Here is a 12,922-nt window from a genome sequence, read left to right on the forward strand (position 1 = left end):
GACAAAACCGATGGGACAGACCCTGAAGTACAACAAAAACGTTTTAACTACAAAAAATAGGAATTTAATACAACAAACACTAGCATGTTTTTGTAATCTGCCTGTGCGCAATATTTTGTTTTACCCTTGGCTTAAAACCTATTAATATGTATGAACTCTTACCCGTTATACTTGAATCCATCACAATTTTCTTCACAACACACTCCAAAATAAAAATATTCACTTTTAAAATAACAGTTTTGCACGAAATGTCTAAAAGCAATACGAACACTTAGAGCGACGATCAAGTTTAGACTGGCACACCTTGGCGCGCGCTCCGAGTGGGGAAGCGGGTTGGGTCGCCCATTGTTCTACGGTTATTTATCAGTCGCAGGTAGTCGTTTTTTTTTACCTGAGACAAATTTTATGAATTGTATTTTTGGCCGCCTAAGAGCCCTCGCACATTACGGCCACCAGTCGCCGCCACTAAACGCGACCACCAGTAGTTCGGCTAGACCACTACACGCCGCCACCAGTGGCAGCCACTAGTGGCCGCATCAAGCCACCAGTGGCTGCCACTTGCGTCAGACACTAGCTGCAAGTATCTCGACAGAGGTAGACGTGTGTTGCCCAAGAATGGACGCACTCTTGATTTCGCTATTGTTGCTTATTATTCTAAAACGTAGAAAACGGCGCCGAATTCAGAACCATCGACGACCAATTCATCGGCGTCACTGGGTACATCCAATTCTGACATCACGCAATAAAAATGGACAGCACAAATTGCTGTTCGAAGAGTTAAAATGTTATCCAGATAAGTTCTTCAAGTATTTTAGAATGAGCGTGAACTCATTCAATGAATTACTTAGCGTTTTGCACGATGACCTCAAACATCAAGATACACGCATGAGAAAAAGCATCTCTCCAACAGAAAGGCTGGCTATAACTTTAAGGTAAGTATCATTCATTCGTATCATTTTGCTTCTATTAGTTTGCGACTCACGTGGATTCTAGAACGTAAAACAAACAATTAAAAAAGCCAAATTGAAATAGAAATTATTTATTAATGAGAATTGAAAAATCGCAAACTAAATCAAGTTACATATCGCAGATATACAGTTTTTATAACAAATACACATTTACTTTTACATAGTCAGTTGTCAAAAAGATGTTCATTTATATCATCTGACAAAACAGAATTCATAGTATTATCAGATGCAGATGGCGAGCTAACGGAAAAGTCATGCTCAAAATTTGATTGATATCCCATAGAAGGTGGACGCGAAGCCGATTGATATCCCAAAGCAGATGGACGCGGAGTCGGTTGATAACCCGAAGTAGATGGTTGCATAGTATGGTATGAGCGTGGTTCCTGAAATGATGATGTGAAATATCCATGTTGTTGATTCTGTGATGTTCGCATATACTGTTTATATTTTTTTAGTACCATCAATACATCGGTTTGAGCATCCAATTTAAATTCATTGGGTATTTGTTTAAAGTGCGGGACCAAGGACAAAGCAAAGTTATGGTCAGCGTCTTCTTCATGCTTGTTAGAATGACGAGATTGTAATTGTTCTGAAATACTAACAAGTATATCAGTTTCTGCTTGAATGTCTTCATTATTTGTCTTGTTCTTTTTTGGCCTTTTTCTCTCAGTCGCATCGTGTACCTCGTTCGGTAATGGGCTGGGATCACGTCGTGTGTCAGCCAAGTTTTTTAAAAAAGATAGTTGTTGATAATATATATACGGCTTGCGACTCGATGATGCAGATCCACTTTTAACGCTCATTTGTTTAGAGTGTTCTCTTTTGAAACAGTCACGAAGGCTTTTCCATTTTCGCTGCAACTGGGATGCTGAAACATAAAAATAACATAATCAAAGGTTTCTAATCTGTTCTTTTTGTTGCAGGTACCTTGCTACTGGTTGTTCATTTGGTGATTTTGAATTAGTATATCGATGTGGTGCGTCAACTGCGAGATTGATTGTAAAAGAAACATGTAAATTGATCTATGCATCACTTCAAGATATCTGCGTACCACAACCAACTGAAGAGATGTGGAGTAAAATAGCTAAGGGGTTTGAAGAATATGCTAACTTTCCAAATTGCTGTGGTGCAATTGATGGAAAACATATAAGGATTATTAAGCCTCAAGATAGCGGATCCTTATATTATAATTATAAACACTATTTTTCCATCGTACTTCTAGCTATCTGTGACGTGAATTATAAGTTCACATTTATTGATGTCGGCTCTTATGGGAAAGCTTCAGATTCGACTATCTACAAAGAATCGAAATTATTCAAAAAATTGGAAGACCAATCCCTGAATTTACCTGCACCAAAAGCAATTTCTAGTAGTTCTGGTCCTGTAAACTACTGTTTTGTTGGTGATGAAGCTTTTGGTCTTGCAGAACACATGTTGAGACCTTATTCAGGAAAACACTTGAATATTGAAAAAAGAATTTTCAACTATAGGCTTTCTCGAGCCAGGCGTCATATCGAGTGTGCCTTTGGGATATTAGTGAATAAGTGGAGAATACTACATCGACCATTGAATGTGTCAATAGATTTCGCCGAAGACATCGTGAAGGCCTGTTGTATACTACACAACTTTGTTCGTCAGAGAGATGGATTTAATTTCCATCATACATTGACTGTACCAGGACTTCACGATATCGATAACGCCCACGTGCAATCTCGTCGTTCATTAAACACCAGAGATATATTGAAAGATTATTTTATTAGCAACGAGGGAGCTGTACCTTGGCAAAATAATAAAATATAATAAATATATAATAATAATGTAAAATAAAATTGTCCAAAAACTTACCTGCTTTGTTTTTTTCCGCTACATTTTTTTCACTAAAATTTGGAATAAATTTTAGGCACAATTCCTCCCAAGCTTCAGTTTTCTTACCCCTGTCGCTATACAAATCTGACTTTAAATCCCAAATAGCGGGTCGCTCTTCGACATCGGAAATAAAAGCGTCTACATCAAAATGAGGAATCGGATCCGTGGACATCATGCACGTGCATTCAGTACGCAGCTTACAACAAGACTAGACCCGGGAGACGGGATTGGGGAGCGGCGCGCAGGGGTGGGAAGAAGCCGGCAACTGTGGCCGTGTATGCGCACGAGTCGAACGACAAAACGCAGCCACAAGTAGCGAGCGCGCTCGACTCTCGCAGCTTGTGGCTCGGACGCGGCCACTCAAGCGCTCAGTGTGCGCCGATTCTATATAAAATGTATGAAGAAACGCGTCCGCAGGTTGTGGCGGCCACTAGTGGCTGAAGCGTGGCCGCCACTAAGTGGCCAGTGTGCGGGGGCTCTAATTGGTTGAATTGCCCGTCCGTGCGACGTGGCGATCTTAAAATGTAACATGTTATTGTGAATGGCTATGCACGGTATAAATTGGGAAACATACAACATGTAATTATAGAGCTTTTAATAATAAATTTCATTTAATAAAGAATAAAAAAGTATATTTATGTTTGATTAAATAAATATATACATATATAATAATAAAGTTTAATAATTTAGTTGGGTAAAAGTCCTTATAAATATAAATTTTGTGTAAAACTTAATATAAAGCGGTGATAGTCGGGTAGAATAATAAAAACATGTTTTGTTTTAATAGTTTAATGAAAAAGTCTTGGTAATAAATAATAAAAATAAACAATAAGAGTAAAAGAAAAAATATGTCGGAGGCGAACATCAGGATGGCACTATTGTCTGACATCAGCTAGGGTAATCGTACAAAGAGATAACTAAAAAAATGTTCACCTGTCCATATTCCAAAAATACATTTGCAGCATCTATCCCCATTTTGAAAGCTGTAATTGTGGAAATTAAATGCCCAATACAACGGTACTACAACGCTAGGCAATAACACTAGGTACACTAGACGTGACGTAGGGCAGTTTCGAGATGAGTGCAACACGACGACTCAACGAAGACTGAGCTCCGTCGACGCCACGCTGACCACCACGACGCTAAGCGCGCCAAAATGTTGTTTCACCGGAAACGCCACCAGAGGGCGCGCTTGCGGTTCGTTTAGTGTCCGTACTATTGACCGTCTCCGACAAATATATATCATAGGCTAAAACTCAACAAATTGTAGCTGCCTTGGTATGCATGGACCTATCTGAACGGCTGGGATAGGAATCTGGTCTTTAGGTTCGCTAGGCTTTTCATTTTCTTTGCCATCTTCTAATATGATGTTTCGTATAGGCATACCGCGATTTTGCCTCGAGTCTACAATTTCTGGCAATAATCTAGATATATTTTTTTTCCATATTTATCCTCCAAAATTCGTCATCTCTTAGAATATGTTCAACGAGCACTGGACAATTTTCACCTGACCATATTCCAAAAATACATTTAGTTTTCCCTGTTACTCGCAGTTGACCCTGCACTTGGTAATACCAATTGCTTTTTTTATTTAATACTCTTTCATCCTTTTTTTTATCGTATTTATAAATTTGAATTTTATTTTTCAAAATTGCAGCATCTATACCCATTTTGAAAGCTGTAATTGGGCATTTAATTTCCACAATTATATCATTTCCCATTATGCCATCAGGTTTTGCCCCAATAAATGGATACTCGCAATCAATAAAAAGCCCACAAGGATCGATTTTAATGTTCTCTTGACGTTCCATTTGTTGTAGCGCCTGTTTTTCATTTTCTACGCCATGAGCCACTGATGATATGTAAGAAATATTTTTTTATACAGGATTTTTTTTACTGTTCGTGCTGTACTCCTGGACATTTTTCTTTTGCAAATTACTCCAAAATTAGACGCCGTTATAATGTTTTTCCTTAATTCTATCCAATCACTGCAGTCTCTCTGTAAAACAGTGCTCCTTTCTATATTTTTCCTATCACTTGTCAAGACTTTTAAATTGTCAAGAAAGTTTTCCTTGGCTTTTTCTAATTCGTCTAGACTCATATCAGGAGCTGCACTTGTAGGTCCATAATTATGTTGAACAGAAATCCCATCATATTTTCATTTTTTTTTGTAAGATGGTCTCGGTTTAACTTCCTTTTCAATGCCCTCCTCTTCTCTATTTGTTTCACCTTTCCTCTAGGACTTCTTCCAAGAATCCTCTTTTGCACAGATGAAACTGCAGATTCATTGTTGAATGAAACTACAGCGGCTGAACACCGCCCTTGGTAGCCCCGTCTCAGTGAAAAATTTATTCTTTTGCCGCCAACAAATTTTATAATTTATTGGTGGCAATTTAGCAATAACACTGTTAAAGCGTTCCACAACATTCGTGTCTACATCTTCTATTAGACTACAAGCTTTACTTGCTAATGTAGCAATGATGGCATTGACTCGGAAGAAAAAGGTGGTATTTTGAATATCCCTTAAGGTGTTATTAATCAGATTTTTCTCTTTGGAGCAGTTGTACTCATAGCAAATGATCACCATAAGCATTCGCTACCGAATTAGTGGTATCTTTATGTAACAAATTTATAGAGATGTTTTTAAAATATTCGGAATTTTTGTGAAATTTTATTGTTTTCTGTAAATGTGTTATGGTAGGAGGCAATATCCATAGCAATTACGGACTCTTCTGGTAGGTCAGGCAGTAGTTGTGTTATGATGAACCACTTCTTGTAATTGTCATGGTTTTTTTTTATGACGCGTAACCCTTTAGAATTTTTTTTTCTTTGCTACAGTTCCTTGTTGAGTACCCCATGACTTATTTTGTACATGTGTGGTATGAATGTAGCTTTCGTCAGTATAAACAATATTCCTCCCTTCTTCTCTATATTTCTTCAATAGTTTTAAATATTTATAGTGGAGGAACTGCACATCATGTTTTTCAACAAGAGTTTGACGATTGTCTTCAGTTGTTTTCCACTCATAACCTAAATCAAGAAGTATACGTCGTAATGTCTCCAAAAATCCGTCAAAATTTATCAAAATCAAAAGTCATTTATTCAAAGTAGGCTGAAAATCAGCACTTTTCGAACGTCAAATTTACAAAAGACAGCCCCCAAGCCCCCTATCTTTTCAGTAAGCACCCTTTTCAGAGCTTTTAATGTTGGATATTGTTTATACTGTCTATGAAAGTTACTGACAGTACGCCTTATTACTCCCTTGTTAATTTCATCAATGTTACGCTTTAAACGTTTGCGAGGATTTGTTTTTACGTGGTGAACTCATTTTGTGTGCCAGTTGCATCACATTCTGCTTTTTCTTTGAGAATTCTTGTTATAGTCCTTTCACTAACCACCACAGCTCTTGAAGTTCTCCATCTAGCGTCGGTCAAGCGCTCCACTCCATTCTCAGCCTCGTACTTCATATGTTGGTATACTGTAGCTATCACTTCTTGTGCCTTAAATATATAGAAAAGATTGTACATTAATTAATTGACATAAAAGTCAATCAAAACATTACATAAACTTATTTCACAAACAAACAAAATTACCTGACTCCGAATCATTTTTTTTGTTGAATTTTCCATGACTAACTAGTTTTACAATCAATACTTTCGTATTACTGAGCGACGTAGAATTAATAACTTGACTGTCTCAGACCGCTGCCGGCCTGCTACTAAAGACGAATACGTACAATTACATACAAACTCCTTCGTAAGGATGTCACTACACACATTGAAACAGTAATTAGGCGCCATGTAATCGTAGTTTATCTCTACTGTTAATTCAAATTTTTTACTAAGGAGGTTGTTTCTAATTCCTTTAAGAAGATGTGGAGGGTCATACAGTGGTATTATTTCTTGGCTATTAATTATCATTACAAATTTTTGGTTCCTCCCCCTTTCTCAAACATACGAGTAGTCCTCTGGTCTCATTAACCAGCAGTTTGAGGGCTTGTCTATTGTTGGTTCCCTGGTCACATACAGATGCAACCACTATCAACCCTGCTTCTTGCAAACTTGATACAACTTCTTTTATTTGTTTCGCCAGCTCAGGTCCCTTAGTTGCACTTGACGCAAATGTGTAAGAAACTGCCTGTTTGTAATTATAAATTAGACCGCCCACCATAAAAACTTGGGCGTCATCTGCAAAGTCACCCTTTCTTTCTGTCCCATTGTCAACAAGCATTCCTGCATTTTCACTGTACACAGATACTTGCGAATCTGGTCGGTTGGGGATTGACTCCAAACCAGAACTACATATGTCCAAAATCATATTCCTGACGATTATTCCCAAAGCCTGATCTAGCAGCTCTGTAGAATACCCATACATTGATAACTGCGAATTCGCTGATGCTGTACCACTTTGATAGCCACTATCCCATTGGTTTCTAGGTGTAGGTATATATCGGTTATGCTCTCTCTGGTAGATGCTTTTAATTATTGATATGACTTGAAACTGAAAGTATATCATCTTTTTATCACTAAACTTGTCAACAGTATCAGAAATTCCCCTAAAAAAGTTCATACTACGGCTTCTTTCCTCCTGCGCTGTTGGAAATGAATAAAATAAAAACCATAAGCGAACATACTTGAATAACAATTATTATACTTGTAATAATTACAATGGTTTAAAGCTTTTGATTAATTATTTTTGTCCAACAATGTAGGTATTATGTTGCGTGCGATAACCGGGCTTCATGTTGAAACCTTCTTACTAAGTAACACCTATTTATACACATGAATGCAATAAAGATTTTGAGTTTGAGCATTTTTTTTGTTAAAAATCGAAACTTACCAATTCCATAGAAATAGGGTCCCTGGTACTCGCCAGTGTCCTCAACAAAAGAATGCATTTCATGAAACCAGTATGTGGTTGTACACAGTAACAGTACCAGAACCGGATCGCTTGGAACTCTCAATTTTTTAAATTTTTGTTTTTATAAATTTCAAAGTCAAAGCAGGATCGTCCATGTTGGTTAATATATCTTGATGTGCATTATTGCACGCACTTAAAAAGCATGCTTATTACTAGCAACTAGTGTACACACGTGCTTGCTCAATAAAAGCATGCTTTCGTGCTAGTAATGAGCACGTCTGTCCGTACCTAACCTTACCAGTATGGTTATGTTCATAATGTATTGAATTTGCAACTTGGTATCAACAAGGCTTCCTAACTACGTGAAAAAAGTCAATTACAGCAGTATCTAATATTTTTCAGTTTTCATCACATAATCATAAAAGTTTTTACATGTAAAATGGAAGTTTGTTAGAACTTGTAACTCTGCTTTTACTAAAGAAATACTCATGCGGTTTCTTTACTTGCTCCATGCTTGTTCCATCATGCTAAATACTCGCTGGCAACCACTGCTAATGGGGATAGAATGAGCACTCGCTCGTTTGGTGTTAATCGACATATATGTATATGTATACAGAAATACGTTAAGAACTGCGTTATTGTATATAATACAACTATATACTTGGCTGCTTTTATGCCTTCATCATTTAATATATTAACTTTTGATATCAAGGAACTCCTAACATTTTGGATCCTATGGCAAAACTCTATGTAAGATTCTCTTTGTTATATCTTAAGTTTGTCTAGCTCGATGCGAATACAAGCTTCAGATCTATGATCTCCAAAATGTTGAAGAAATACCTCTTTCAAGTTATCCCACGTGTGGATGTTTTCTGTTTCGCTGACTAGTATAGCGGCTTTCCCCACTAACGTACTCGCAATAAAGTGGTAAAGGTAACTCTCTTGTGCTGCTTTGTTTTCTCCACGACAATTTCTAATTACATATTCACATTTAGATATGAATAAAGGAGATTGCCCGTTTTGTAAGGGAAGTTGGGTCCCAGTGAAAAATGTTTGTGCCCTGAAGATTTTTATTTTAACTAATAGGAAAAACATTGCATTTTCATAATCAGAAACCTTTTTTCATTTATTCACCCTGGTTCAAGAGATATCATTATTTTTCTGTTTTAAGAATATAGGTTATAATTAGAAATTGACATGGACTATAGATCACTATGAGCATAGAAATATGTACTGTAAATAGCAGTACCATGGAATTATGTCTCTATTTATGCATAAAGTAATGGAATTGTTATTATGTGTTTCCCGCGGTTACACCCGCGTCCCCGGGAACACCTTTCCATACCCGGATAAATTATAGCCTACCTAATCAAATCTTTCCTCTTTATAATATTAGTATAGACTCATAATTACCGTTATTGATAGTTATTATTATTTTAGTAATAGCAAGGGAAATAAAAAAAAAACAAAACATGAATAAACTATTTATTCTTCATAAAATATTTCGTCCAAAGATTGAGCTGGAGCACTCACATTGTTGAAGCGGCCCCAGCTTAAATACCACAATACTGTCATAGTATGAGCACAACACCCTACCGTACGGTTACCCACTAGACAGTTACAATAGTAAGCAATGATACTTTCTAAAGAATTTGCCCGATCTTCATCTCTACTTATCAACAAATAAGAGTAATATGTTTTATGGCTCACATGGCGGGACTTAATTCTAGTCCTAATTAAATAATTATTTTGACCCAATATTAAGGGCAAATCCTCTTCCAAGACATCATTGCTTACTTCAACATTATAAGTACCATTACTTCTTATGTGCTCCCCATAATAGGATCTAGCCTGTTTTAATTGGTAAGATCCCAATGCAAATCTTCTTAAATCATCTAAAGTTAATCTTGGAAAATGATCTAAATGGGGAGCATTGCTGTCTATGTTTTGGAAAACCGTACGTCTCCTATTGATGTTATCCCTTCGAATAAATTCCCCCAAATAATTACTACTGTTTAATCTCGCCTGAGCAATTTGCACATACTCTGCAGCGTCAGGTCTATCTTCAATTGTTGGGTGGAATTTATTCAAAAGGGCACAAACAATTTTAAAATCATCCATAAGGTGTGTTGATGCTCTGTTAAAATATTCTTGTCGAAACAGTTTGTAGTCTCTTTTGATGCGACCATTTACAATTTCAACTACCCATCTACACATAGTCACACACCTAGACTTGTTTGCTTGGTCAGTGGTCAATTGAAATTCACCTTCCAATAATGACTCAGGCATGTATGTTTTATAATTATAGCTTTGGAGTTCAGGGATCACGTCTCTAAATCCCCTATCCAATATAAAGACATCCCCCTGTCTAAAAAATGAGCGCATTGGACCACTTTCATTACGAAATAGATCACTCATGATTGTCGAGTCATTTTTTGTTGCTTCATATGGTCCAATGCACTCTAAAATATATCCATCACAACATGTGATTAAAAAGGGTTTAACCAAATTATTATATTTGTGTAGACTATATGTCTGTTTCTGATATTTGTAGTTACTACTACTCTGTACATAAACATATGTACCATCACATATGACAATAGCAGGTTTAGAATCTGGAGCCATGCTACTGTCTCCGAATAGACCTTCAGGAATAGTCCTGTTACGTGAGGCCACATTTTGTATATTAGTGTGATTAACTCCCAAATGCATTGGTACAAAATGTTCTTTTAAACATTCCCTAACAATGTTCATTTTTTTTTCTAATGTAGATCGTGGCAATTGAAAAAGAGTTGCCAGTCTTTGGTTGCTGTCCCCTGTCCTAAGTTTAACAAGAAATGTGCTTAATGCAAGGCTAGGATTTCTAACCTTATTATGTAAAGTAGGAAGGCTATTTAATATTTCATTAAACTGCATCTCTGTAAGTCCCAGCCAATAATGGCGTAAATGTGCATCCATTGCTGCAATATTATTAAAATCTAAACTTCTTTGAGAAGCTCTTTCCAGTATGGAAAATATATCATCAACTTGAAAGCTAGTAAAGTCATTTAGGTTGGTAGTCAGTTCATCCCACTGATTGCTATATAAATGGTGATGACAGATTCTAGCATTTAAAGGTATATATATATTGTACTGCAATAACAACAGTTCCTTTATAGTCATAGGTACTAAAAGACGTTCATCATTATCACAGCCTACAAACATACAGTGACGAGAAGCTGCAGCAACTCGTTTATACTTTTGTGAGTTAATCTTAGATTGAACTCGTAATGCTTGTTGTGGTTGAGATGTTGGAGCTGGCATTGGAGGTGGTTCAGGTATCTCGGGGTCTTCTAATGAAGATAGAGCTGCATCCATGACCCTTGCAGGTCTGTTTGAATCTTGAACCTCCAAACGTCTCGTCTCCCGAGTTGCTGCTAACCAGCAAGGAATGCACACTTTTGTAAATGTGGAACCTAAAATGAAATAGTTGGTATTAGTGAATATCAGAATAGGTACCAAACCCTATATTGTTATTGTGCAAGCATATGAATAAAAATAGCATCAATTAGAAATAAACTATGCAGCATTTTTTCTGAAACATTATTTAGAAAATGTTAAACACAATTGCAGGGTATGAGATCTCAGGTTCAGTTCCAGGATTGGGTTTCTGGGTATTTCCATTAAGATTTCATGAGTAGTAACCAGAAGAGCCTGGAATACTGGGTTTGTGCCTGGTTGATTGCATGGTCTCACCGTTATTACTTAGAACATAACTGACAAAATGTATTGTGTACTGTTAGGTACACCTCTGCCTAATCGTCGTCACGCTTGTGATTGGGGATTATAGGCGTGATGATACAGAATGTTATTAAATAATACTCACCAGATGTGCTAAAGTCCATCTTAAAATCATGCTACGTTGTGGACAGTCTAACTCAACTCTGTGGGTTCTCCGACTTGCAACAGAGATACCACATCCATAACAAACATTTAAGTGACCATATGCAGGTGATATATCCTCGTGGGATCCAGTTATATTTGACAATATCCTTTCTTGCAACAGCAAATAACATTCAATACATAGGATATCATCTGACGTTACCTGGAAAAGATTATATTCTATACTATTCTATATTTATAACTGCTTAAACTTGTAAATACATAAACTCTCATAAAGAACTAAGTTTACAGTGCTAAGTTTACTCTAATCAAATGTTATTTTGAGTTTGCATAATGCATTTAACCACTATATTTATATTGTCCACAATAATTATTATTGTTTATGCACACGATAACTTACAGGTGTAGGCGTTGTCCAAGTTCGTAGAAGAACTGTCATTTGCTCGTTCAACTCCTCAACTGTATACCGGCGTAAATTAGACGCTAGTAAAAGGGAACAGTTAATACAGCGTCGGTAAGACAGGCGGTGTGCCCGACTTCTGGCTGGGGTAGACATAGTTCTGACAAAAACAGTTCGGGAGTTCAATATCACACAAGGATTTCACTAAGAGTCAAATTGTTCTCCAAGAATAGCACTTTATCTCACAAAGAACAGCACAAACAAGAGTCAAGCACTTAGAGTCAATATCTCACAAAGAGGAGTCAATTATCTCACAAAACATAAAGTAAGTACGCGAGGAACTTATTAGCTCAACTCGGTGGTAGCAGAAAGGCACGTATCGTAAATAATAACTAAGTAAATACGGAATTCAAAACTCAACGTATTATACAAAGCAATCACGAACACACAACGAACGAACGTCAAAGTGATGTGACATGCGCAAGTAAATGTTGCCAGAGCAATTATATTTAATCATTAATAAATCGATTTAAGTTTTTAAATTACGTAAGGCTTTTATTTTAATTTAAAATCGCTCTTATCTTATCTATCTTATCTTATCTGTTCAACAATATAGACTTATCATGAATATAGTTAGAATAATAATTAAAAATAATTGTATTTTTTTATTTTTAATAACTGTTTTGTTTTGATATCGATTACTCTATTGATTAAAATACGTAATTTTCAATAGTTATTTGATATCTGGCAACTTTTTTTTGTTTACCAATCAAACGGATGTCGACGTAATGTTTAACTATTAATTAATTTTAACTTTATTCCCAGGGTGAAAGAAATTGTATAAAAAATAATTTGGAAACAAAAAAATAAACAATATTTTTAGGTTATTATTCCATTCAGGCACACGATACCACAAAAGGGACCTGCCCCGTGGCAATCTCCTTTA

The 12,922-nt window shown here is 36.4% G+C and overlaps 3 protein-coding genes across 3 annotated transcripts; 1 reads left to right on the forward strand and 2 right to left on the reverse strand.

The window, feature by feature from the left end:
* Positions 1 to 615: 615 nt before the first annotated feature.
* On the forward strand, positions 616 to 2,812 carry LOC124635550 (protein ALP1-like). Its single transcript, XM_047171462.1, has 2 exons — positions 616 to 932; positions 1,892 to 2,812. Exons 1-2 carry the CDS (start codon positions 616 to 618, stop codon positions 2,766 to 2,768), a joined length of 1,194 nt encoding a protein of 397 aa, XP_047027418.1. The 3' UTR covers positions 2,769 to 2,812.
* On the reverse strand, positions 1,024 to 3,310 carry LOC124635551. The gene is made up of 2 exons (XM_047171463.1): positions 2,814 to 3,310; positions 1,024 to 1,836 (listed from the first exon to the last, which is right to left on the reverse strand). The coding sequence occupies exons 1-2, from the start codon at positions 3,007 to 3,009 to the stop codon at positions 1,133 to 1,135; spliced, it is 900 nt and encodes a 299-aa protein (XP_047027419.1). The 5' UTR covers positions 3,010 to 3,310; the 3' UTR covers positions 1,024 to 1,132.
* Positions 3,311 to 9,162: 5,852 nt separating this feature from the next.
* Positions 9,163 to 12,909, reverse strand: LOC124635548. The gene is made up of 3 exons (XM_047171461.1): positions 11,977 to 12,909; positions 11,560 to 11,778; positions 9,163 to 11,149 (listed from the first exon to the last, which is right to left on the reverse strand). Exons 2-3 carry the CDS (start codon positions 11,576 to 11,578, stop codon positions 9,180 to 9,182), a joined length of 1,989 nt encoding a protein of 662 aa, XP_047027417.1. The 5' UTR covers positions 11,579 to 11,778; positions 11,977 to 12,909; the 3' UTR covers positions 9,163 to 9,179.
* Positions 12,910 to 12,922: the final 13 nt, after the last annotated feature.

The sequence above is a fragment of the Helicoverpa zea genome, chromosome 13, assembly GCF_022581195.2.
Source record: "Helicoverpa zea isolate HzStark_Cry1AcR chromosome 13, ilHelZeax1.1, whole genome shotgun sequence".
NCBI classification, from domain to species: domain Eukaryota; kingdom Metazoa; phylum Arthropoda; class Insecta; order Lepidoptera; family Noctuidae; genus Helicoverpa; species Helicoverpa zea.